This window comes from Sturnira hondurensis, unplaced genomic scaffold, assembly GCF_014824575.4.
Source record: "Sturnira hondurensis isolate 20B ecotype Veracruz unplaced genomic scaffold, ASM1482457v3 Scaffold0005220, whole genome shotgun sequence".
Taxonomy (NCBI): Eukaryota; Metazoa; Chordata; class Mammalia; order Chiroptera; family Phyllostomidae; genus Sturnira; species Sturnira hondurensis.
The window spans coordinates 9110105-9136851 of record NW_028077851.1 but is presented as its reverse complement, the minus strand read 5'-3'; the positions used below and the strand labels follow the sequence as shown (position 1 = coordinate 9136851).

At 37.8% G+C, this 26747-nt stretch overlaps 2 protein-coding genes across 4 annotated transcripts in view; both read left to right on the top strand.

Annotated features, from left to right (window-relative positions):
* Positions 1-21339, top strand: part of PIR (pirin) — an 85097-nt gene extending 63758 nt beyond the window's left edge. The window contains 3 exon segments of the mRNA XM_037046343.1: positions 9462-9544; positions 17356-17422; positions 20225-21339. Coding sequence (XP_036902238.1) covers positions 9462-9544; positions 17356-17422; positions 20225-20340 — 266 coding nt within the window. The 3' untranslated portion in view covers positions 20341-21339.
* The window catches only part of VEGFD (vascular endothelial growth factor D), a 30589-nt gene continuing 24858 nt past the window's right edge, over positions 21017-26747 (top strand). For 2 of the 3 annotated variants that reach the window (XM_037046339.1, XM_037046342.1), the window contains exon 1: positions 21336-21450. In XM_037046339.1, the coding sequence (XP_036902234.1) occupies positions 21352-21450 (99 nt within the window). In that variant the 5' untranslated portion in view covers positions 21336-21351. Of the gene's footprint in view, positions 21451-26747 lie in introns of all 3 variants that reach the window. The other variant, XM_037046341.1, reaches the window with a different exon arrangement.

Here is a 26747-nt window from a genome sequence, read left to right as displayed (position 1 = left end):
CATTTCAGAGACCATCTTAAGTGCACTCCACCCCATTCTGGCAAGCTAGCTTTCTCAACAGTGAACTTCCCGAGGTCCTCACATGGCCACCTCCTTGGGTAATACGCTTCCAACCCTAGATAGATAGCTTACTGATAACATCTGCTCAAGGCTTGAAGGCCACACTGAGAGCCATTGAAACCATTCTTTTTATCTTTTCCAAAAGGGGTGTTCACCCCTGGCTGGTGTAGCTCAGTGGATTGAGTGCAGGCCTGCGTACCAAAGGATCGCGGTTCGATTCCCAGTCAGGGCATGTGCCTGGGTTGCAGGCCAGTTCCCAGCAGGGAACACGTGAGAGGCAAGCATACATTGATCTTTCTCTCCCTCTCTCCTTCCCTTCCCCTCTAAAAATAATAAATAAATATTTTTTTAAAAGGGGGTGTTCAACTGTCTGCAATTTTTTTTTCTGGAAAATCATGGTAACACAAACCCATGTATTTTGGTTTGTATATAGTCGAGGTTTAGCCCCTCTTTCAGTAACAACATTTCAGCTATGAGTCAGAAGCAGAACTCATTTATTTTAGTGCTTGAGAAAATGTGAAAAAACATGTAGTAGTATCATAGGCCCATGTTCACACACATTCAATTATATTAACCATGTGGAAGAGAAGAGGCATCACTTGTGTCTATGCTCTTTTGAAAATCTTGAGTATCATGTACTTGTTGTTTTTTTTTTAAATAAAAATGGAGAGTACAGCCCTGGCTGGTGTGGCTCAGTGAATTGAGCACACACTTGAGAACCAAAGCATTGCTGGTTTGATTCCCAGTCAGGGCACATGCCTGGGTTGCAGGCCAGGTCCCCAGTAGGGGGTGTGCTAGAGGCAACCATACATTGATGTTTCACTCCCTCTCTTCCTCCCTCCCTTCCCCATCTCTCTAAAATAAATAAGTAAAATATTTTTCAAAAAATGGAGGGTACAAACCATTTTTTGGAAGTAGCACCCCAGACTTATGATTTTGAGAGAAACAAAATGATCTGCACAGATAGAAAGTAATAAAGAAAGCACATGATTCCTAAGGTGGTAAGGATACCAGAAATATTTGTGTAGAAATGAGAAAAAGCAGGGACAGCAACTTTGTGTAAAGGCCAGATAGCAAATATTTTCATCAATGTGGACGATACAGTTTCAGATGCAAATGATGCATTCCTGCCTTTGTCGCATAAAAGTGGCCACAAGTAATATGGGAACAATTGCGGTAGCTGTTCCAATAAAACTGTATTTATTGCCACTGAGTTGTGAATTTCAAATATTTTGCATGTGTTATTATTACTGAACTAAAGGGGTTTGTTTGCCTGCATACATCAAAGCCCAATAAGATGACAACAGGGGTTTGCAGTGAAGAAAGTAAAGGTTTATTTTAGGAAATGGTGCCAAACCTGGAGGCACAGGTGATCTGTTATGTAAGACCTGGCTCCTCCTGGCTTCTAGGGGATGGGTTATGTGGGGAAAAATCATTAATCATGGTGACTGGGGGAGTCAGGGTTGTGGTCTCTACTGATTGGCTGGTGCCAGGGTAAGGGGAGCTGGTCGTTGCACCTGGTCCTGATGCCAGCCATGGTGCCTTTCTGTCTGGTTTCACAAAGGTGTGGTCCACGGGGATGTTCTGCTTTTGTGGGCCTGGAGCTGAAACACAACTCAGGCTTACAGGTTATCTTCTGTTTGACACAAACTCTGTCTCTGTGACCAACAGACCTGAGGAGGCTTTGCTCCTAAGACTGTTTGATGCCAATCAGAGCCTCACTGTCCTGAGAGCTTAGTGATTGGAGGAGTGGATGTGCAAGGGAGAAGGAGGCAGGTGAGTCAGGGAGCTCCTAGGCTGGACAAGGCCAGTCTGCATCAAAAGGAAAGACAGAAGAAAAAGGACATACTGAAGAAATGAAGTTTCTATTCAGTTACATCATGAATTACTACTCTTGGTATTTTTCAACCACTTAAAAATGTAAAAATCTTTCTTAGCATGTGGGTACTACAAAAGTTACATGTGATTTTTGGTTTAAATGTTATTGTAAGGGTAAAGGGGAGAAAATTAATGAATAATTTAAAACCTATTTTAGTCAGTAGTTACAGTCTTGTTTTCTGACAGACCTTTAGTCCAAGAATTTACAGGTAAAAAGCTTGACAGTTCAAGGAGGAAGAATGACTTACACATCTATTTGTGTGTAGGTGAGGCCTATTTTCCTGAGTCATCTCTATTCACCAGCCTGGTCCACCCTCGTGACCATGAGCCGTAAGTGCAAAACATCTGGCAGGAAACAGGGTCACAGTCTGTAGTGTGGGAGTGAACTTGCATCTGTCCACAGTAAACTGAACCTTGGAGAGAATTGAGCTCACAAAACTGGCCTCTTGGGTCTCTGCTTTAGCCAATGAGTGACTGGCCAGATGACCTCATTTGAATATTATCTTTCTCCTTTCCTTCTACCCACCCCCTAATAGAGATGTTAATGAGAAAAACAAAAGGGCAAGAACAAATCACCACAGAAAAAGAAATGACAAAGCAGAAATAGCCATTAAATATGTGCTGATTTATAAAATCTATAGAAAGAATCCGCAAATGCTTTCTGACTTGACTGTCTCAGTGTTATCTTTCTTATAAAACCAGGATGGCACCTGCTAGCCACAGATGATAGCAGCTGATAAGGAAGTGATTATTCTTTTCAAAATGTCAAGCACCTTTGTTCTGTTTAATAGGTGTTGTAAATTTATGGACATTGTGTATTGGGCTAGAATAAACAGACAACACCTTGGGCTCAGAAAATAATCTGGGGAGATTCCATAAGATGGAGATTTAGGAGGACTCTTAAAAATGTTAATTGATGCAAGAATTGAGTAAAAGATGAACACCAATAGATTCAGTTTGAGTCTAGATAGGTAAAGTTTTAAACAGTAGAAAATGCTGAATATTAACAAGCTGTCTGAGTTGGTCTGATGTTTTAAACTTCACGGTGAGTATGGAGGAGCTGTGTAATTGCCTTCTAATGACACCCTGAAGAAGAGAAGGAGTTAACAGAAATAAAGTGAGATGAGTAGACTTAACACTTTTATTTTTTTATTTTTTATATTATTTTTATTTTTATTTTATTTTTTTTAAGATTTTATATATTTATTTATTTATCTTTAGAGGGAAGGAGGGAAGGAGAGAAATATCAATGCATGGTTGCCTTTTGTGCATCCCCTGCTGGGAGTTGGCCTGCAGAGAACTGGCCTGCAACCCAGGCATGTGCCCTGACTGGGAATCGAACCGTGATCGTGTGGTTCACAGGCCCGCACTCAATCCACTGAGCTACACCAGCCAGGTATTTTTTATATTATTTTTATTTAATTATTGTTCAAGTACAGTTGTCTGTCTTTTACTTCCATACCAGCCCACCCCCTCAGTGCTCCCCCCTCCCTCCCATTTCCATCCCCCTTAGTTGTTGTCCATGTGTCCTTTATACTAGTTCCTGTAAACCCTTCCCCTTTCCCCCCTGAAATTCCCTCCCCTCTCCCCTCTGGTCACTGTCCCCCTGTTCTTTATTTCAGTGTCTTTGGTTATATTTTGCTTGTTTGTTTGTTTTATTGTTTAGGTTCCTGTTAAAGGTGAGATCATATGGTATTTGTCTTTCAAAACCTGGCTTATATCACTCAGCATAATGCTTTCCAGTTCCATCCATGCTGTTGCAAAGGGTAGGAGCTCCTTCTTCCTTTCTGCTGCATAGAATTCCATTGTGTATATGTACCATAATTTTTTGATCCATCCATTTACTGACGGGCACCTAGGTTGCTTCCAGCTAGAGCAAGGGGCATAAAGGAAAGAATAAACAAATGGGATCTCATCAAAATTAAAAGCTTCTGCATGGCTAAAGAAAACAGTATTAAAATAAAAAGAGAGCCAACTATATGGGAAAACATATTTGCCAATGATACCTCAGACAAGGGTTTCATCTCCAAAATATAGAAAGAACTTACACAACTCCACTCTAAGAAGACAAGCAACCCAATTAAAAAGTGGGCAAAGGACTTGAACAGACATTTCTCCAAGGAGGACGTACAGAAGATCCAGAGACACATGCTTAATATCACTAGCTATGAGAGAGATGCAAATTAAAACCACAATGAGATACCACTTTACACCAGTCAGAATGGCCATCATAAACAAAGCAGCAAACAATAAGTGCTGGAGAGGTTGTGGGGAAAAGGGGACCCTAATCCACTGTTGGTGGGATTGCAGACTGGTACAACCACTGTGCAAAACGGTATGGAATTTTCTCAGAAAACTAAAAATGGACCTGCCTTTTGACCCAGCAATTCCACTGCTAGGATTGTATCCTAAGAACCTAAAACACCAATTCAAAAGAACCTATGCACCCCAATGTTCATAGCAGCACAATTTGCAATAAACACTTTTATTTTTAAAAGCATGCATTTGAGATATCTTATGCTTTTCTATAATCTTCTTAATTTTTGATACATTGGGTTTGTTTTTCAAGCCTTCTAAGCTGACTGTTAATAGTAGCTTTAAAAATGGTTCACGAGAAAGTTATCTTTGACACAGTCTTTTCCTGCGGCAGGCCAGTCCTTTGACCAGCCCTCTGCTGAAATCTTTGCGGTATATGATTTTAAAAATCCAAAGAAAATAATAACTAAGTGGTGAGAAATCCAATAGATCCCAAGGATGCTAGCACTGAACCTCTTCCTTGTAGCTGTGATGAAAATGACATTACACGTTAACATGTGTAAGTATCCATGTTAATTTAAAAAGGATTAGAAAAATTAGATCCTGTATCTCTAAAGCTTGGGACAGTGTATCAGCCAGAATGCCAGTCCCCTAAAAGGACCATTATCAAGTATACTGTTGGGGCTTAGAAAATATATTTAGAAATCTAAAAATATTTGTCTGTGATTATTTAACTGACAGCTAACTGGCTTATACAGGTAGTAAATATTACGGTCAGTAACTATTAACTAGTAGTACATGTTGCAGACTTATTTAATTAAGTAATTATTTGTGGCTAGCTGTGCTCAATTCTTTGCTTCTGGTTCTGGGTAGTATTAAACAAGTTTGACATGGCTCCTGGATCTCCATAAAGGTGAGGGAACACACTAGAAGCCTCTGAATTGACCTCCACTTACCCAAACTGAACCGGACTAACCCGTATGCTTCATTCCATGGTAAATACCTTGAGTGAGGTGCCTGAACACCCAGAATGACCAGCTTCCCCAGCTACATGTCTATTGTTACTCCATCCAGTCAGATTCAAGTTACCTTGGTAGTTACGATTGCTCTGAAATCTGTTTATGCCAGTTGCACCAATAATTGCAATTATGCAATTTAATGAAGTAGTATGTTAATTCATGAAATAATGTAGTGTAAAAAGAGATTTTTCTAGAACAACTAGGTCAAATGCTTTGCAAAGATAAATTGCTATGGATAAGCCTTGAATTAATATGGGAGAGGTGATGGTAAAAGATTGGGGGAAACTAATAATCTAGGAGGATTTCAGTGGCTCATTGTATGTATGCTTTATGAGGAAAGATGGTGCTTCAATCGAAACAGCAGACCTAACTTGGCTTTATTTCTAAAAATTGCCAAGTGAAGGTATAGTTACATTTTAATTGAAAGTAAACGTTAAGGCAGTTTGTGTTTTGCAGTTAATGATTTTGATTGAATTAGATAAGAAGGCTGCAACTGTATGTATAGAAGTGATGATATCTAAATCAATGATGTTAGCACCAGAGCATGTGGAAGAGTACATAGGACAGCTGTTCTTTGAAGCAAAGGAAAGGGAAAAGGAAAATTGGTGTGTGGGGAAAAGCTGCACAGCAATTAATCACCCACTGTAGATTCAGCACTAACTTTAAACTATGTTTTAAAATATTTTGCCTTTTATGACTGTTTAGGCAAACAAAAAATATTTTAATTTAATTGTTTTCAGTTAAATTTTTCTTCACTGCACTATTAGATTTAACATTCTTGGCAAAACTTCCCAATGGAAACTATTTATTATCTGATTTGGCTCTATAATTGAAAGTAGTCAGAAACAATAAAATATATTTTCTTTGAGACTTATTTCAGGCTCAGGAGATAACCAGATGGGTGAACTAGCATAGAAATGACATGAAGATAGAGTCAGTCTGCTTTCTGTGATCCTGTTTTAAATGTTTCATAAAAGAATACAACAGCTAAGGTACACTTAGAATGATTAACCTGGAAACCCAACTCCAGTATCTATAAGAAAGTTGTCCTTTAGTGGAAGCATTTCAAAGGGTCTCTTCAGAGTCAACATTATGCTTCCTCTCCTAGATCAGTAAGGACAGTGAGCAGACATGCCCTTTCATATGAAGTTAGAGTTCTTAGTAAAACATGAACTGTTTCTAAATAAAGATTTCCTTACAGACCAATGAACACCAGAGTCTATGATGGGGGGGGGGGTGCAGAAAAAAACCCAATCCAGCATTCTTTTTGAGGGCTGTCTCTTTTCAGTACAGTGCATTACAATATAGTGAAGGGGCTGGATAAATTGTTTGGGTCTTTGTATCAGGACCCATCCTTCATGATAAAATTAGAGGCCAGGAGTAACCATGTAAGTAACAGGTATTACATATGAATTAATTGAAGGTAAAGACATAGTTCGTTGCTCCCAGTGAATTGCACTAAAGCACTGCAATAAAATACTGCTCCATATCACAGTTAAAAATATTACCCAACTTTAAATGAGATTATTCTTAGATTCTAGAAACGTTCTTTTATTGCAAAATCCTTGCATGTGCAGAAATCTAACAGTTCTATCATTCACTTCCATGGCATTTGTTGACCTAAATCTTGGATGGAGAAGAAACCTCTCGTGGTGTGCTAGGGCTGGCTCCAACCAGCTTGTGGGAGTTGGTTGTGCACCTCTTCTCTGGCCTCGCATTGGTAGCTTGAAATTAGCCACAGTGGGAGCACTTACACCACAGAAACTGGCACACACTACAAATAAGTTTTGTGTTCCCTCTTGTTTTTAAAAGCTAGTTTTAAACATTCACTAGCATATCCCTGCCTCTGGGACAGAGGTTCATAATCTTTTTTATGCCATGGACCCTTTTGACATTTGCCAAGGCCCCACCTCTGAATGATGTTATTTTTTTAACTCAGTGAAGTCATTAATATGTGAAAAGAACAAATTTGTGATATAGTTATATGTGTGCTTCTTTATTGGCATTTGAATAATACGATCCAGCAGTCAGTCTACTCTAAGTAGTGACTAAGATAGACTGTATTTGAGATATCTATAACACTATAATGTGACATGAAAACACCTGTGGTTTCTACTGGAGACCAAGGCATTGGTCCAGCTAATACTGTGCTTCATTGGCTAAATTTATGCCTAAAGGAAGGCTCACATTTCAGTTAGGTGTTAGTGAAAATAAAAATGTAATGTGTCTTCCATCCACGTTTGTGATTGCTCCGCATTCTATCCACAGACCCCTTGGGAACACATTGACTCCAAGTGAAGAACTCTTGCCCCATTAGAATCCTATTTCATGTTTGTGAGCATCAGAATGAACCTTGTTGCTTCACATAGGTTATCTCCAAAGTGGAGGATTTCTCCAGAAAATATAGCTATATTTGGACTCTAAGCAACATTTACAAAATTCACAAGTTATATTTCTGTTCATTTAATAACTCCTCAAGCTGTTGTCTTTTTTAAAGATTTTATTTATTTATCTTTAGAGGGGAGGGGAAGGAGAGAGGGAGAGAAAGATCAATGTATGCTTGCCTCTCATGCATCCCCTGCTGGGAACTGGCCTGCAACCCAGGCATGTGCTCTGACTGGGAATCGAACCGCAATCATCTGGTTCGCAGGCCCGCATTCATTCCACTGAGCTACACCAGCCAGGGCTGTTGTCTTTATTTCAATAAATATTTCCTTATTGATTATTATTGTCCTGCAGGTGTAGCCTCTGGACATCTTTATGGGCTTCTCACCCTGCCTAGAATCTTCCTTCTGTTGTCCATTCATGTGACTGTTCTATCCTGCTTTGTCTTCTCCATTCTCTAGCTTTCTCTTGAAGATTGCACTGTTGTAATCTTCAGGCCACTATATTATTCTGCTTCTAGACTCTTCTCTCTTCTATTGTTGCCAAATCCTTTAGATTCCATCTTAACTCTACCTCTCAAATCATTCCCTGTGTTTATGTGTCCACTCTCTCAGTTCAGAATGTAATTCATTTTCACTTAGACTATTAAAAAAAACTCCTAATAGGTCATTATAACTTGAGTCTTACCCCCTATAATTTATTTTATGCTCTGATCCCAGAGTTATTTATCCAAGACACAGATCTGACCATTTCTTTCTCTCTCTCTCTCTCTCTCTCTCTCTCTGTCTCTCTCTCTCTCTCTTTCTCACACACACACACTTTTATCAAAGGCCCTCCATTTTATATGGATAAGCATTGCCCTCAAGTCTCACCTTGACCTACTTTTCTACCTACTTTTTTTCCATCTACTTTTTCATCATTCTTTCCTGAAGAATCTTCTAGCCATTATGGAAGATTCACCATCCCCTGAGAGATGCCCTGCACATTCCCAGCACTGTACCTTTGCACAGACTGTCCTCTTATCTAGATAGAATGTCCTTCATCCTAGCTTTGCCTTTGTAGGTCTCCCTAATCCTGTAGAGCTCTGTTCAAGTCTTAACTCATCCACAACAAATTCCGAGGGCTCCTAGACCTGAATTAGCCCCTACAGTCTGTTTTCTCATTAAACTTTGCTTATGACTTTATTGTTATCTTTAAGGCACAATTTCACTTGTATTATTTCATCTGTGGGCCTCAGTATGGAAGGAATGGAAATGTATCCATCCTTAATATCCCCCCACAGCATTTAACATTAGGCCTTGTTCATAGTTCACTAGCTATCCAACTTCTATATCAACACATTATTCTCTGACTATTTTGTTACTATTATTTAGTTTCCCCCAGTGAGATTTTGAAGTATTTGTATGCAAGGAATCTGCTTTGCATTTCTTTATATTTTCTCAGCACTAGCAATTATAGGGATGCAACATATACTCATCAAAATGAATTTATGATGGCATTTACTCATTTTCCTAAATATGCCTAATTATTATGAGGTTTATAATTTACTCAAGGAAACACTCTTCTTATCATGTAATGTTAAGGGCTTTGCTTATTAATTGAACTACTAGGCATGGCATTGAAGGTGCAAGTAGAAACACAATGCAAGATTCAACTCCCTGCTCTTTTCTACAATGGAAACCAGCCAGTTTCAGACTTCAATAATTGTACATATAATCAACCAAGAGATTTAAGGAGAATCCTAAGTCTGTTATTTCTGAAGTTAAGTGACTATTACAGTGCTATGTATTTCACCAAACTTGTAACCGTGTGATAAATGTACTGTGATGAGAATTACATTTAGTGGGTCACCTTTTTTTGTAGGACCTGATGATGCACAACAAAAAATAGAACCACATCACACAGCAGTGCAGGGGGAAGGTGACAGTGTCCAGGTGGAGAACAAGGTGAATATTAAAACTCTTTAATTTTTCCTAACTTGTACTTTCTACTAGTTTCCAGGAAAATGCCTGAATCTCCAGTGTAGCTGAAAATTTTTCTCTTCCATGGGCAAAAAAACTATGCCACAAGTTTATCAACCCCTTTCATTAACTTTTTGTTTCTATTAATTTATTTTAAAGTTTTATCAATACTGATTTCTCGTCTTCAGAAATAGTCTGTGTCCATATTGTTTACTTACAGAAATTTGAATTTAGAGGCAACACATCTTCCTTGTCTCTTAACTTTCTTTATACAATCAATTTAATTTTAGCAGAAGTGAAAATGGATCAAATATAAATACCAGGAATATAAATACCAATGTGCACATGTACTCACAGAGAACCCTCTGGAAGTTCTCCCCATTTTGAACTGAGAGGAACATATGATGCATTTCACAGTCCTTTTGTGTTAAAGCCCTCCTTTTTATGTAAAGTTTCTGATATTTTAGGAATCTTAGGAGCTTTCCCCCCAAGGTTCCCAAGTTTCTTTTCCATGTCTATTTCATTCCCTTGGGTGATTCACCCACCCACTCTCTTGTGAGCCTATGAAGCCAATCTGACTGCTTTATATCATTCTAATAAAGAAGATTGAAGAGACAATTTTGCAAAAGATCCTGAAGAGACAGACTTTGAAAAGTAGGGATAAAAACTATTTCAGTGTGGTGGCTGGTTGAGAGGAAATTTGACTGACTTCTGGTCCTCTGACCCTGGCATTGTAGAATACAATGAAATTGGGCAATTATTTTATCTTGCCTCACTTCCTGGCTGCTCACCTACTACTGCCTTAGTCATTTGTAATACCACCATGAACTGTGAAGTAAATAGCAGAAAAACTCATGAGTACCAGATGAAATGCATATCTCAGCACCTATGCTCTCTATGATTAGGTTGAACTGTGTGAAACTGCCACTTTTGACCTACAAAAGATGGCAATTTTATTTATTTCAATCCAATGCAGGAAAGAGGCATGGATGCTACACATAGGCTAGAACCTACTGATAGTAGATTAGTTTGTAACACTATCTGGTTTAACTTGATAACCTCAGTTCTCCTTATGATTTAGCAGAGGGCACATTGTAAATGTTCATAATTTGAAAGCTAATATGAAACACCAGAAAGAAGTGCTGAGGGGAGTCAAAAAGATGGGAGGCAGTGGAATAGAAAAGGATTGGCTGAAACCATCAATTTATTGATAAGTAGCATGCCTGGCTTTGGGGGCATTATTCTGTTATGTATACTTCTGTAATTATTGCTGTGTATATGTATAGGCTGAGCCATCAAGACATTATAAAGATTTCCATGAAAAGTTGTATTTTTAAAAAACATTTAGATGGACATGCGTTTACTTATATTCATGAAGAGTAGAAAGTCCTCCTTAGATCACAATGGAGATGGGACTATGAAGGTGTGATTTTAGCTTTACAACTTGTTAGCTGTGTGACTTTGGACACATTTCTCAACCTCTCTGAACTTTGGTTTCTTTGTCTGCAAAATTGAAATAATGACACCAGCTGCATAGGATGGTTAGAAAGAATATGTGCGGTTTCATATATCAAGAGTCTAAGCCAGATCTAGCACAGGGTTCAGTAAGTTGGGTCCAATAAGCTAAATTCGAATCCATTTTTTTGTAAATTAAGTTTTTGGACTGCAGCCACACCCATTTATTGCTGTTTTCTATGGATGCTTTCATACCACCATGGTAGAGTCGAATGGTTGCAAGAGCAACTGGAAAGCCCACAAACCCTAAAATATTTACTCTCTAGCTCTTTATGAGGACAATATTGCTAATCACTGGTCTAGTATATACTGGGTGTCTAAGAATGGTAGCTGGAAAGTTCACTGATCTAAACACCTAACTTAATGAATGGTCATGCCAGATACATGTTACCTAATGAGGATTCAAACATTAGCCCTAAGGTTTAGGGCATGTAACAGTTTATACAGCAAGAAAAAGTCCCTAAAGGACCTCGATTCACTCAGGCTCCAGGCCAAGGTTATCTTCACTTGAAATTGACTTAGCCTAAGCATTAGATAAAGAAGGAAGATGTGACTTCCTAATGCTCCCCTGAATCCCATTTGTACTGACTTGTGGTCAAGAATAAGGAGTTGATACAATCATTCCCTGGCTTCCTTCTAGCACTGAGAGGGTGGGCTGTCTCTTGTGATCATAACCCTGAAGTCTTCCATGGCAGGTAGCAATTGCAGGGGACTTTGTTTATGCTAGATTTGAATCTTAAAGCCAGACCCTTTGACTTCTTAGAGGAAGCACAAACCCCAACAATGACTTCAGAATGGCTTAACTTTTTCAGAGTTATTAAAGATTGGGATCAACTCAGGCTACCCTGGATATTTAATCCTGGACTACTGTACTGGTCACCCTGGAACAGCCTCTGTTTCAAGAGCTAAGGCTCCCTGTGGTACTTTGGTCCACAGTTCATACTCTGGTTGCCAGGATAGCTCCGTGATCAAGGACACATGGGCTTGATATGAAAGGCTCCATCTCACCTTCAGCCCCACATTCATATTAGCATTCTACTGAAAAGGTCTTAAGCCTCATGGATTAGCAAACATAGTGTGTCAAGGTAGGCAATGAGGTCCTCGTGAGATGCCATCGAAACCATACTTGAGAGTAATGACATATTTTAGCTGGCACCATTTACTGGGAATTCATTATATTAGTACAGATGAACATTTTATGAAAATAAAGATGAGAAGATAAAACTAAAACAAAGCACTTAATTCTCTGCCTCTTTATGTGTAAACATTCATAACAAGGCATTAATTTTTAAAAACTGATAATAGTTCATTGTTTTGCCTTAAAATTGACCTAAGAATTTTAAACAATGAAATCTAGTAAGAACAATTGCATGCATACAATTAAGTCATACTACAAGTCAGTTTCTTTCTGATAGTTTTTTTGGGGGATAATATATCACTATAATAAATGTTCTTGAAGCACAAACATGCTCTTAGGTTCATTCCTAGAGTTTAATCAATCAAACAAACTGAATACATACTCATAGCCTAGAAGTTATCACCACCTTAAATGAATCATAGAGCCTTCATCTGGGCTTTGATAATTTATTGTTGCTATGAATGGAACCCAAAACATATCTTGACAATAAGATTTATGGAATAACAGGCACAATTTGTAAAAATAAATTATTAAGTGAACATAGAAGGGCCTAACTCTGAACTAGGAACTTTGAGAATGTATACCAAAGTAAAAAACAAAACAAAATAAAACAGTTTTCTGTCATATTCCAAGCCCTGCCCACCCCCGCAGTGCTCCCCACCTCCCTCCCATTTCCACCCCCACCTTAGTTATTGTCCATGTGTTCTTTATACTTGTTCCTGAAAACTGTACTTGAACAATAATTATATAAAAAATAAAAATTAATATAATAAAGTTGCTATTCAAAATGTTTAAAAAAAAAACAAAATAAAAAGGGTATAAGATAAAAGACATGGTTGGGCCCCAAAAGATCAGGATTTTTACTTGGATGTTAGTTTGATTTTAGATACATGAAGCAGTAAGTGGGCCCCTGTTAACTTTGTGTGGGGTTTTCCATCAAACCCCCAAAAGGCATTCACTTAGACTGACACAGGGACTCATGTCTTAAATAGGTCTTTCATTCTGTGCTCTTGCATGATTTCCATCATTTGGCACTGTACATAAGGTCACTCACCACAGACAAAGATTTTTTCAAGATGACAGCAATTGGAACTTTCATCCACATCAGCACTCTGCCGAATATTCCGAAGAATTATCAGCTTTCACTAAAGAAAGAGAAAAGATACATTTAAGAAAGCAGTAAAAGACACAAAACATCTGGTTTAGGTTAATGCAGAAGGGGCCGCTCAGAGGTTAATTTTGTGGAAAAGTCATTAAAAGAAGCTTGGCCCATCCTTCAGATTTCTGAAATGAGAAACCAAACCCCTGAATTCCTCAACACCCAGCAGCAGCAGCATTTTTCACCTCAGACCAAATGCAAGTGCCCTTTTATCCTATTGTCCAAATGATAAATGGAAAGCAGTCAGTTGATTAGAGTAATATCAAAAGGAGCAAGACTTTAATTTTTAAAACATTATCATTCTAAAATACACAAACCATAGGACCAGTTTGTTGCTCACAAAAGATGCATCTTCTGAACTGAAAAACTCAGTCTTAGAAGCCAGTATATCCATGACACTGAAGGCTAGCCTTTCCTCTTTCCTTCTCTCAAAACCCCCAACCCTCTTCTCTGCCCCCAGACCCTAAAACTCAAGTTCATCTGCCCTCTAAAAAACATCTTCAAAACACTAGTCAGTAACATCTTCTTTCAGATTAAATTATAATTGATGCAGTGCCAATGTTCAGAACTATTTTTCTAAGACACTTTTCTTTCAAGTGTCTGTGGATTCACACTAAATTTTCACCAGAGGTTTATTAGGGAATAGACTTTTTAAAAAAAGATTTTATTTATTTATCTTTAGAAGGGGAGGGAAGGAGAAAGGGAGAGAAATATCAATGTATGGTTGCTTCTCATGAGTCCCCTGCTGGGAACTGGCCTGCAACCCAGGCATGTGCCCTGACTGGGAATTGAACCCCGATCCTCTGCTTCACAGGCCTGCGCTCAATCCACTGAGCTACACCAGCTGGGGTAGGGAATAAACCTTTTTTGATAACTGTGCTTTTTTTAAGTTGACTTTTTAGTCATTTAAACATGACATTGAAAAAAAATCATTTTAGGTAGAACCTACCCCTTTCCTATGGGCTGAGATCTCACTTACTCATAACCTTGGGGTATCAGCATATATACTGTTTATCATTGTGAGCTATAAAGTTATGATGTAAGTGGACCTAGACTAATTTTTAAGCTTCTGTGCTTGTTTCATATAGTTTTTTCATTTCCATCACTGATGTTAAGCTGTTTTCTTGTATTGCTCTCCAGAAGTGCTTCCCTTTCTTCTACCTTTGAATCTCTTAGAGATCTGATAATCACAAAGGCTAATTGTGAGCAATGGGTTTAAAGCAAGAATAAAGAGGAATTGAGTGAGACTTTGCACTGAGTAAGGTTAAAGCATTAATGTTTATGTATGCAGTTTATGACATCTGGTTTTAAAATTTGAATTAGCAAAAGTCTTTGCAGGCTCACTCTTTGATTTTCAGCTGAGTTCACACTAGCATAATTTGACAGCAAATTGTGTTATGGATAGGTAAGGGAGATGATGTATAAATAAATGCAGGTCTAGAAATCTTAAGCATACTTTGTAAACATGAAGAAATGATTACACCATTCACTGGGTAAGTGTACTAAATAACAACAGCTCTGGGATTGTAGGGAATAAATTAAGACTTTTGCAGAAAACATTCTACCCTAAATTGCCTTTTAATTTTTTTAACTTAGAAGCAGAAGGGTAAATAAATTTTAGCCCTGTAATATACAAGGCTTTTTAACTACATGGAAAATTGAAGAATTTATTACTCATTTTTATTGAATCCAGTGATAACTCTTCTGGTACTAGTAACATTATAATGATTTCTAATCAAAGAAATTAGTAAAGGCATATAAATATAACATATGACATTATTTTACCACATATTTAGATATATGCTATACTATTAGAATAAGACTGAATCTTTTAAAAAATTCTGAAGCCTTTTTAAAAAGTACCTAATCATTATGGGTTTGCTTATTGTTTTGTTTTAACTTAGATATACCTAAGAGCCACCTTAAAATACATAATATTCTGTTATTTATTGGTGAGTAGCAAATTACCCTAAAATCTAGTGGCTGAAAACATTATTATTTTCATAAGTGAAAGGTATGTCTGTGTGTGAGAGGGGGTACTTCTCCTGGTTTCTCTGGAATTACTCAGTAAGAGGATATCAGTGGTAGTAGGGTTAGGAGTCACCTTGTGAAAGTGCTCTCTGGAAAGATTCTTGTGCCAATTTAAAACATCGCAAATGACACATAGAAGTGTATCTTTGTCTGCATCCACACTAATATTAGGTATAATTAATATTTTTTCAGTTTTAGGGGAAAAAATCTAATCTTTTAAAGCATTTCTTTTTATTTTGAGAAGGAGAAAGGGAGAGAGAAAAACATTGATGTGAGAGAGAAACATCAATCAGTTGCCTCCTGTACATGTCCTGACTAGGCATCGAACCCACAACCTTTTGGTGTACAGGATGATGCTCCAACCAACTGAGCCAGCTGGCCAGGGCCCACCACTCTGTTAACTTGTGTATTAATGGGCACATGGGTTACCTCCATAGCTTGGCTATTGTAAATAACTCTATAATGAACACAGGGGTGCATATATTCTATCGAATTATTGTTCTGGGTTTCTTTGGATAAATACTCAGAAGTGAAATCTCTGTGAGGTCGTAAGGCAGTTTCATTTTTAATTTTTTGAGGAACATGCATGCTGTTTTCCGTAATGTCTGCACCAATCTGCTTTTCTTACCAACGGTGCAAGACGATTTTCTTTTTACCACATACTCGCCAACATTTATTTGTTGGTTTATTGATGATAGCCATTCTGACCTGTGTGAGGTCATATCTCATTGTGGTTTTAATTTGCATCTCTCTGATGATTACTGATGTTGACCATGTTTTCACATGTCCTCTTTAGAAAAGTGTCTATTCAGGTCCTCTGCCCAATTTTTAATTGGATTGTTTTTTTTGGGGGGGGGGTGATGGTGTTGATTTGTTTGAGTTCTTTGTAAATTTGGGATACTAACCCCTTATTAGAGGTATCATTGGCAAATATGTTCTTCCATTCAGTGGGTTGTCTTTTTGTTTTGTCAATGGTTTTCTTTTCTGTGTAAATAACTGTATATGGTGCCAGGCGGGTTCTTGAAATAATAAAGGGAACATTTTGTGAAGTATAAGGTTGTCTAACCATCAAGCTGTACACCTGAAACTAATACAAAATAATAATGAATGTACACTCTAATTGTAAACAAACTGAGAAATACAATCTTTAAAACATGTGGTTGACTTGTGCCTGCAGTTACCTTCATGGCCTCAACACAAATTCTCAGGTCAGCTCATTCTCCTCCTTGTGCTCATGTCTTCAGATTCTCTAGTACAGTAATTGTTTTGAATGGGCATGAAGAGGACAGATTTCTGCCTAAAAATGACCTGACTTTGGAACACTCCTACTTTAAAGACAAATTCCATCTGGTTGGGGAGCAACTGGGAGACTTGAGTAGTTACCAGGAAGTAGTGCTTTAAAATGGAATCTTAAATGAACACACAGTACCTAAATATGAGGTCTGCCATGCCTTCCTCTATATAGATCTGGCCTAAAATAAAGAGGTGTGTGCTGTTCAAAAAATGATGTTGTTAGTGGTGGATTAGAAATTCTATCATCACACCGTCAGTTCGTAGCCAAGTCAGTCACACAGTTTGTCTTAGATATGTTTCCACTTGAGAAAAATCTTAATTTAAATTCTTTTTATTTGAGAAGATTAATATTTTTGTGGTCTGTCCTGATGTTCTAAATGCTACCAAACATCTTAAGGAATAAGTGTTTTCATACTGAGTGCTGCACAGAAAATATTCCTGGGATTTATATTCAGAATTAGGAACTTTGTCCATTTGGCCAGCATGTCAACTTCAAATTTTCCTAATTTGACATTCAAAACCAAGCATGTTAATATATAGAACATGTATTGTAGTAATGTACACTTGAAACTTATATGACCCAATTAACCAATGGCACCCCAGTAAATTTAATTTAAAATACACATGTTTATTGTTTGATGCTTTCTTCTATGACTTTAGGATCCTGAGAGAAGTCACTTTGTCCTGATTGCTGGGGATCCATTAGGAGAACCAATTGTCCAACATGGTAAGCCCAAAAGATATGTCCATTGAAGCATTTTGTTTTTTTTTTAACTTTTAAAAATTCAGGCATTTACATTATTCTATTACCTATTCATGTTTAAATATAGCCACAACCATCTATTGACTATTTGGTAATGAATTAGCTAAGGTCTTTGTTTTTGTTATCATGGAGTGTCCTCAGTTATGTGTCCACAAATGAAGTGCAAGATATCATAGATTGTTGGAATAGGGAATGTCCTTAGCATTGATGTAGTTATGTCTCTTTTTTAAATGAGAAAAATGAAATCTCAGCATTTTACTTATTTACCTAACAGATCCTTGGGTGGCATTTACTGTTTACTAGGATTCATTGACTGCTTTCCAAATATTAATGTATTTAATCTTCGGAACAATTGAACCAGTGACCTTTTGCTTTATGAGACAGTGCTCCAACCAACTGAGCCACCCTGGCTAGAGCTTCAGATGAAATTTCTCTCATAAGCCCCAGATCCATATTTCTAACAATGTACTAAGCACCTCTGGCAGGAAGCCATTTTATTCTCTACAGCACCTTCATGTCAAAATATCTAGAAGTGAGCTTCTTGCTCTACCCACAACTCCGATGTCCTGTATCTCAATTACCCTTAACAATTCCACCAACAGCCAGCCTCCCAGATCAGACATCTTCTCTATTCTGATGCCAAAATCTTCAAAAGCTGCAGATCAGATCACATTACTCTACTTACCTCTTCAGTGATTCCTTATCACTTGCAGCATTATGTCCAAACTTCTTCTGGTGGATGGAATCCAAAACCCAGAGGGGTCTAGTATCTCCTACACATCAGATCCCCCAATTCTTTCTCCGCTCTGATCCCTCCTTCCAGCACTGTGCCCCCATCCTCAATTCCTCCAACATGCTAATCATGAAAACTCTTTTCCTCCATGTATACTTGTTCAAACATCACTTCCTTTGTGGCTCCCTTACTGGACCTTTCCTATCCTTTCTGTACTGATTCCATAGATTTTGCATACATTCATCATTCAATGTATCACAATGATTGTTATAACTTGTTTTCATATCTGTCTGTGTGATAGATTTGAAGTCCTTGGGGGAGAGAGCCTGTCATTTCTCTCTAGCTCCTAGCACAATGTTTGTCCTTTAATAGGCACTCAGTAAATACTCAATAGATAGGTAATTGAATGAATGAATGAATGAATCTAGATGCTTTGTGCTTGTTTTTCTTTCTATGGTCATCCTATTCCCTCCAACATCCCAAAAGACCTCCACATTATCAAAGCATATTATTCTGTGTCTTCATTCTCAAGTATTAAACTAAAGTTAGTGTCAAAGCCCCGATACACCAACAGCGGTTAAGGAGCCCCGATACACCAACAGCGGTTAAGGAGCCTGACTGTGTGATTCCTTCTAAGTAATACAGTTCTATTTTAATTTGAGTCTCTCTAAGAAAGCCCTTTAGACATACAACATTCATAAAAGGAATGTCAGGAACCTCTGCAGAATGGTAGAAGAAATATACTAAATGGACAAATCTGTCATCTGCTTTCAAGACACTGCCAATGCCAGAGGAGTTGGCCTTGTTTATCCAATAGATCTCAGGAGTGATACAGTCCATGACAGTGTTCCTTTGTTCCTTTAATGTGCGAAGAAAAGGGAAGAGATGGATACTACAGACTTCTGCACATTTAGCAAAACCTGAGTTCAAACCTGCTATTAGACAAAGGGACCAGCAAACTCTGACCCATGAGCCAAATCTACCCACTGCATGTTTTTGTGAATAAAGTTTTATTGGCACACAGCCATAGCTATTTATTTTTGCATTGTCTATGGCTCCTTATGCGCTTCAACAAAAGAGTTGAGTAGTTAGGACAGACTGTTGGATCACAAAATATATATAGTATATACATTTCAGATCATATATTTAGAATTAGGAACTTCAGGCAAATTACAAATCCTATAATCACATAGTCAGTTCATAGCCAGGTCAGTCACATAGTTCCCTTAAATATATATATGATCTAAAACATATACTATCTGGCTCTTTACAGAAACAATTAGCCAGCCCCTAGAGAATCCAAAATATGATGCTTTCTTGACTTGGAATTTTTATAATCTTTTTTTTTGTTGTCAACAAACTGTTCAACAATTTTCAAAAATGACTTAGTCCCATCATGTAAGCACACAATCTGATACACTGTGTAGACACCAAATTAGGATGAGATTTTCCAATTCTCTGTGACAGATTGGTTCAATTCTTGATATCAACTAGTGCTATAAAAATAACACCACAGTAAATCTTAAAAGTTCTCATCACAAGGGAAAAAATGGGTATTAACTCGACTTTTTGTGGTCATTTTACAATATATACTAGTCTAAAATCATTATGTTTATACCTGAAACTAATATAATATTGCATGTCAATTATATCTCCAAATATAAGGAAGGAAATTATACCTCCAAATTTAAGGAAGGAAAAATACCCTAACACCTACAAAATGGTTGTAATAGAACCAAACCTAAGAAGGTTTTAATAGACATTGCCATTGTTGATGGCAACCTACAATGGATGAATGAGATGTCATTGCCTTTGCTTATCTGAAGTTTGGTCTCTAGAATCAAACACAACCCTAGTTAAGAAACTTATATTATTACCCTGGGGGATTGGACACTGTGCAAATAACTCTTTCCTGTTCAGAATAAGCCTGGATTTGTTTCATGTTAAGAACTCCAGAAACACATGCCATTTCTAGTGGTAGAAGAAAATGTTATCATCACTCAGAACTATCTGAATGTCTCTTTCTACCTTAGGTCCATTCGTGATGAACACTAATGAAAAGATTTCTCAGGCCATTCTTGACTTCAGAAATGCAAAAAATGGGTTTGAAAGAGCCAAAACCTGGAAATCAAAGATTGGAAACTACTGAGCACAAGAGCAGGTCTCGATGCTTTCTAGTATTTTGCCATTTGTGGCATCCATTCAGTCAATGCATTCAAATTCCAAAGCCGACCTAGCTGGTGCTTCTGAAGAATTCCACACTAAAGTGATAACATGATTTTTATATTGATGCACATGACATATTTCCTGGTACATGTAAATAAATCTAATTGTTGCTCCTTTAAAAATCAGTGTTCTTTGTTGGGACCCACGTTACTAATCTTTTGTTAAAACACCATTTTATATATGTTTGCTTTTTTGTGTGTGGGAGGTATTTTCTTATTTTTGTGCATGTGTGGGGTTTTAAAGCATATGTGATTGCTTCTGTGTGTCACCAGCAGTTGATGTGTGCAGTTGAACATGGCAGTTTCTATACATAGTCATGCCTGTGTGCAGGGGTTTCACATTACAGGTCATCTGCATTAAAATAATAGCAGTCTTGAGTGTTTGACTCCGTTTTTAAAACATCTTTGCTATTGGTAGGGATGTGACAGGATTACAGCCAAGACTTCCTTGCATTTTCTGCCAAAATCTGTGTAAGATTTAAAACACATGCTCCTACAAGCTTCCATGTGAGTTGTGAAAAAAGAATCTCGGACTTGGGTTCCAGCTTTTCTGTAGCTGCAAACACTCTTGGCCACACTACCTCTTTACAAAGCAGCTAGAACCTGGGGCATAGGGTGGAGAGATTTTTAAAATTTGCTGGATGTGAAATGGATTGAAAGTGCTTTCTCAATGTAAGTGGTGAACATGTCCACCTCCTGAGTATTTTTGGATCATGAGAACACTTAAAAGTTTTTTCATCTCTCTCTGTCTGCGTGAGATTGTGCAAAAACATACCTTAACAAATTGAAGTTGCTTCATTAGATTTTGATCACAACTGATTATTTGTTCTTCCATGTGAAGTTTTGGAATTTTGAGATTTCCTTCTGGAGAATGCCTTTTGAAACAGTTTTCTCTAGCTGCCTGCTGTCAACTACTTGGTAATCAGTGGATTAAAATGTTCAAAATGTATAGACAGTGGGCAGTGGTGAATATTTTCATGATGTCTTATCTGCAATTGGTACAAGACTCCAGTTATGAGCATGGACCAGTGAAGGTAGGTGAGCTCAACTTTTAATGTGATTTCCATTTGAGTGTTCTGTTTTTTAGGCTTCCTATGATTCTTGCCACGGGTGTTTGAAAATGCTGGGGGTGTTTTGAAGATGTAAAAGAACATAAATGAGCCCTGGCTAGTATGGCTCAGTGGATTGATTAAGTGCCGGCCTGAAAACCAAAGGGTTGCCAGTTTGATTCCCGGTCAGGGCACATGCCTGAGCTGCAGGCCAGGTCCCCAGTAGGGGTGTGCAAGAGGCAACCACACATTGATGTTTCTCTCCCTTTTTCTCCCTCCCTTCCCCTCTCTAGAAATAAATAAATAAAATCTTTTTAAAAAGGACGTAAGTGAATTTTCTGGAAACTTTGCAGATGGGGAAGCTTTCCCTCAATTGTATATGTGGATAGCATAGTGATTTTCCAATGAAGCTCTGACTTGTTTTTATAACATACATAAATTTCTGGGCCATTTATTTTCAGGTTGTTTGTGAGCAGCAAATGTTAGTTAATTTAGTTAGATAATTATATGCTTTCCACAGAAATTCTCTATCTGGTTTTCCAAATTACCCATTGCCACTATCTACAAAAATATTTTCTCTGAAGTGCATTTGGTTTTTTGCTTTTTGAAATGTGTAAAATTCAACAGTAATTGAATCTTTGGTTCTATGAGCAAGCATTAAGTAGATTTTTTTGGCAATACTGAGAGTAATGCCAAAAAAATTAACTGGGATGTTACTGACTGAACAATATTTTACCCAGTTTTGTGTATTTCATAGATTATATTTTTTCAGCTTGTGATTTTGAAAATGATTCTGATATAATTGTTTTGACTTAAGTGTTGCTAAATCATTATTGATTTAGGAAGTTCTGGCCATGAGCAGACAATGAAATGTGGGCTTGAGTTTTTGTAGCTATCATTAAGTCATGCATTTTCACTAGGGGTGATAGTGCCCCCAACAGGGGAAATTGGCTCTTGGGGCTGAAAAAGTCTTAATCTTGTTATGTATAAAATGCAGAAGAACACAGTACATAAACTGATATACAGTATATCTGTAAAGGGTGACCTCTGTGTAAGGGATAGAGAGTTACCCTGTCCAGCAGTTTACACTTTTCTAACTTTCTAGATTCCAGATGTGCATGGGAGAGGTCACTGTTATTTAGCTCCCCTTCATTGCCAGCAGCCTGGATGCTGGATCTCCATGCCAGGTTACAGGTGAAAAGGAATCCATTTTGAGCCTATGTAACAGGAGGGAAAAAATCTGACTTGTCTGAAGGCTTTACAGGCTGTTCAGCTTTTTAAGTGCCCAAAACTCAGGTTTAGATGTGCTGAGTTCGTGAAGTTGCACTTTTTCCCCTTTCATTGCATGGAGCTTTAAGATGTTTCCATTGTACTTTGAAAACATCAATGTATTTGATGGGACAAGAAGAGACTGATTTGTTAGAATTAACTACTATTCTTGAGGTTGCTCAACTCTTTTAAAGAGCACAGACATCAAGAATTCTTTAGGTGTCCTGGGTACAATGAGGTTTTAAATGTTTCAGATTTACCGCTAATACATAAATGTATTTAATGGGGCAGTAGAGGAAAGCAGTTCAATTCGCATGTGACAGAAAACTTGCCCTTACTCAGGGAAGACACAGCATGGTACGCTTAACAATATTAGTGATTTCCTTCATATGTATTAGAAATTCCCTTAAAAAGGAAAGCTACATATACTCAGCTTATATCCACCCCATCCCCAGCTAAATTAAATATTTCTGATGTGAAGGAAAGGTTGCTAAAGGTTAAACAGAAGTTTTGGCATAGATGTGGCAAAGTGGTGAGGGAGGGATAATAAGGAGGTTTATCATATTGGCTATAAGACTTTTCCTCTCCCTCCAACTTTTTCTTAAGAAATCTAAGAAGAAATTTGTTTCTTAGTGTTTATGTTTCTCTTGTTAAAATTTAGTAGGAAAAGCATATTCAGGATAGTAGTGGTTTGGACACTGGGCTATGAATTTTATATTTTGCTTTTTGAGATGAATATGTTTTATTTATTATAAGACATTTTCAGGGTCCTTCTCAGTAGTAGGTCCATGAGAAGGTTCTTCTCCCTACCCTCCTCTCTTCTAACAACTGTTTTTGTTTTTTTTTTTTTGCCAGAATGCACCTGTGGTGCCAATTCTATCTTGATTGCCCTTCCACCACTATTCTCACTTTATTTTGTTTTTCATTTTTTAAAGATTTTATTTATATATTTTTAGAGAGCAGGGATGGGAGGGAGAAAGAAAGAAAGGGAGAAAAACATCAGTGTATGATTGCCCCTCACACTCCCCTTACTGGGGACCTGGCCCACAACCCAGGCATGCACCCTGAACAGGAATTGAATGGGTGACCCTTTGGTTCACAGGCTGGCACTCAATCCACTGAGCTACAGCACCAGGGCTGTTCTCACTTTCTGGCCTTGAACATTCTCCTGGGTTTGTTTTTTTTTTCAGTTTATTTTTTTAAACATTTTTTATTGTTGTTCAAGTACAGTTTTCTGCCTCCCCCACCCCAGCCCTTCCCATCTCTCTAGCCCTCCCTATTTCATTGTAGATTAGAGTTGCCTCTACTATAGTTACATAAGTCTGAATATTTTTTCCACAGCAACCATGCAAACAGCTACTAATACCTTGGATAATTGTGCTTAATACCATTTGAGTATAATACATCCTAATTTCATTAATCTTGCCACTTATACTTAAGATAGCTGTTTGGAGTAAGCAGTGCATGGAATTTGTGAACTGAGATAAATATGTTTGAAAATCTCATCTCAAATGTACTACATTTACTGTTTAGCTGCTAAGTTTCTCAGGCTAAGTAGAGTACATGTTCTTTTAGAAATGCCTATTTTTGACTCAACAATATAATCAGATTAACCATCTAGGTGTGGGATCTATTTCTGTGTTTATTTTCTTCAGCTTTTTAAATACAGGTAGGATAGTCATATAATGTTGCACAGGTTATGCACTGCACAACTCTAGGAAGCCCCATCCACATAGACTCACATCTGCATGTGACAATCCTGAGTATAATAGTATAGACATTCTGGGCATTTGGTAAATAAATACCTGCAACCTCACTGTCTCGTTGTTCACATTGATCTTCTGGCCAGCACTATTTCTGGTTTATTTGATAAGCTACTAAGGGAAGCCAGCCTCCATAAATCCTTTCAAAGTCACCGATGCAGACATATCAATAGAATGGTGAATGAATCATTCTGGGTCATGGTATGCTTTCCCAACTTTTTTTTTTTTTTTGGCAAAATGCATTCCCTTCTCCTTCATACTTCCTTTTAGCCTTCTCTTTCTTAACTTCAGTGGTGGAAGAATATTGCTAGGTGTTGAAGTCATTCAGACTCTGTGTAAGACTGGAGTAAGTCTGAGATCTACAGCAATGTGAGATAACTAACTTTCATGAGAAAGTCGGATGGCTGAAAAGGCTTTATAATTTTTGTGTCACTTGCCTTCTTCAAAAATTGTCTTTAAAGTGAATAGAATAAAAAGGACTGAGGTACACCTTCCATATTTAACTCCAGGAAGCAGACCCGCCCTACTTCCTTCCCTATTCCCACTTCCAAAGTAATGCACAAGAAGGTCCATTGACTTTGTTGTTGTTAGTCATATGGCCCAACAAGCCCTTGTCCACTTTTCCATCAGGCACAACTCTTGGCATAAAAGACATTTACAATGCTTTCCATTAACTTGTTCTTCATTTATTATTTTACAGTTTTATGCTTTGAATTACATGCTTCTTTACACAGACCAAGTCTATCCTAGCTACTCACTTTTAACCAGTGGTTGAAGCTTTTATATCACTATATCACTATAGTTCCAGACTCCTAAGGGCTCTAGGAAAAAATAATAGTAAAGATGAATATTGAACAGCTTCCATTATGGAGCTCCCCTTGGGACAAGTTTATTAGTACAATTTGTGAAATGAAAATATAGTATTTTGAACACATGGATGCTTCCATGTAGAACTTGATAAGATCTGGAACTCTGGGGTAGAATTGCTGAAGGAAGATACCCAGGGTTATTTCTGCTGCTCAGGAGGCTCCTTCTTCCTGAAAAAGGAAAGCTGTTCAGTTCAGTAAACATTTCTGGAATGTCTTTCATGCGCCAGACATATGAGTGGAAGTGATATTTTTCATAAAGTGAAGAGGTCTCAGTTATTTGCATGTCTTACCAACAGCCAAAGAGTTCACTTTGACCTCTTTGGTCAAAGGATAGTTTGTATACCAAAACTAGGAAGGATAGTTTTAATACCAAAAACTTTAAGTAACACTGTAATTTTTAATAGTGGGCTTCCTCTTGTCATTCATTGTTACCTAAGAATTATAACGCTCACATGGAGAAAAGGATTGGTTTCCTGAAATCTAGATTTGGCTAAAAGTGTTTCTGGAGAGAGAAAAATGGCATGTATGGAATAGTGCTATGACAGATATTTCATCGTTGCATAGTGTTTCACTCTGGAGAGAGTTAGGAAGAGTGTAATTTTCGTTGAATTAATACCCTGAGTTCATCCTAAAGAAGAGACCCCCCACCCCCAAAGAACAGAGTGGGATGAAAAAGTAAAAGCAGACTTTGTGATGGTGTGCTTGGTTAATGACTACACTGTCCCAGCGAGACTCGGGACCCCTCTGCATTTTAGATGATGCAGAGGATGTTGATCAGGAAGAGAAGGAGGGTAGTGGATGTTGACATGAGACCAATGCATGTTTAGGAAGAAAGATAAAGGGGACAACACAGAAGGACTGCCTTGTACAAAGGATGAAGAGGTATTTTTAGAAACATCCTCTGTCCATCCAATGGATTATGTTATACTGAGGTTGAAATAGGACTATAGGAGTTAATTATTGCCTCAATAATGGTGTGTAAAAAAACAGTCCAAATTTCAGTGGTTTCAGACATCATAAATCTATTGTTATTTATGTCTCTGTGGCTTGGCTGGGAGGCAAGAGTCAAGCCATAGGTTGAGTGTGGATCTGCCCACATCTCTCTCCTCCTCCTTGGATAAGTGGGCTAGCACGGACAGGTGCTTGTGGTGATGGTGGAACTGTAGGAGAACTGTGCAATCATAACTACATTTCAGTCCTCTGCTTGTATCATCTCTTGTAACATCCTATTTCTCAAAGCAGGTCACATGCATCAGCATCAATGTGGCTGAGAAATAAGAGTCCTTCCTTGGAGGGGAGAGATGTGGGGGAGGCACTGAAATTGTTTTTAACAATAACCTACTTACCATAAAGGCTTTGGGTTGTTTCCTTAGACATTGGA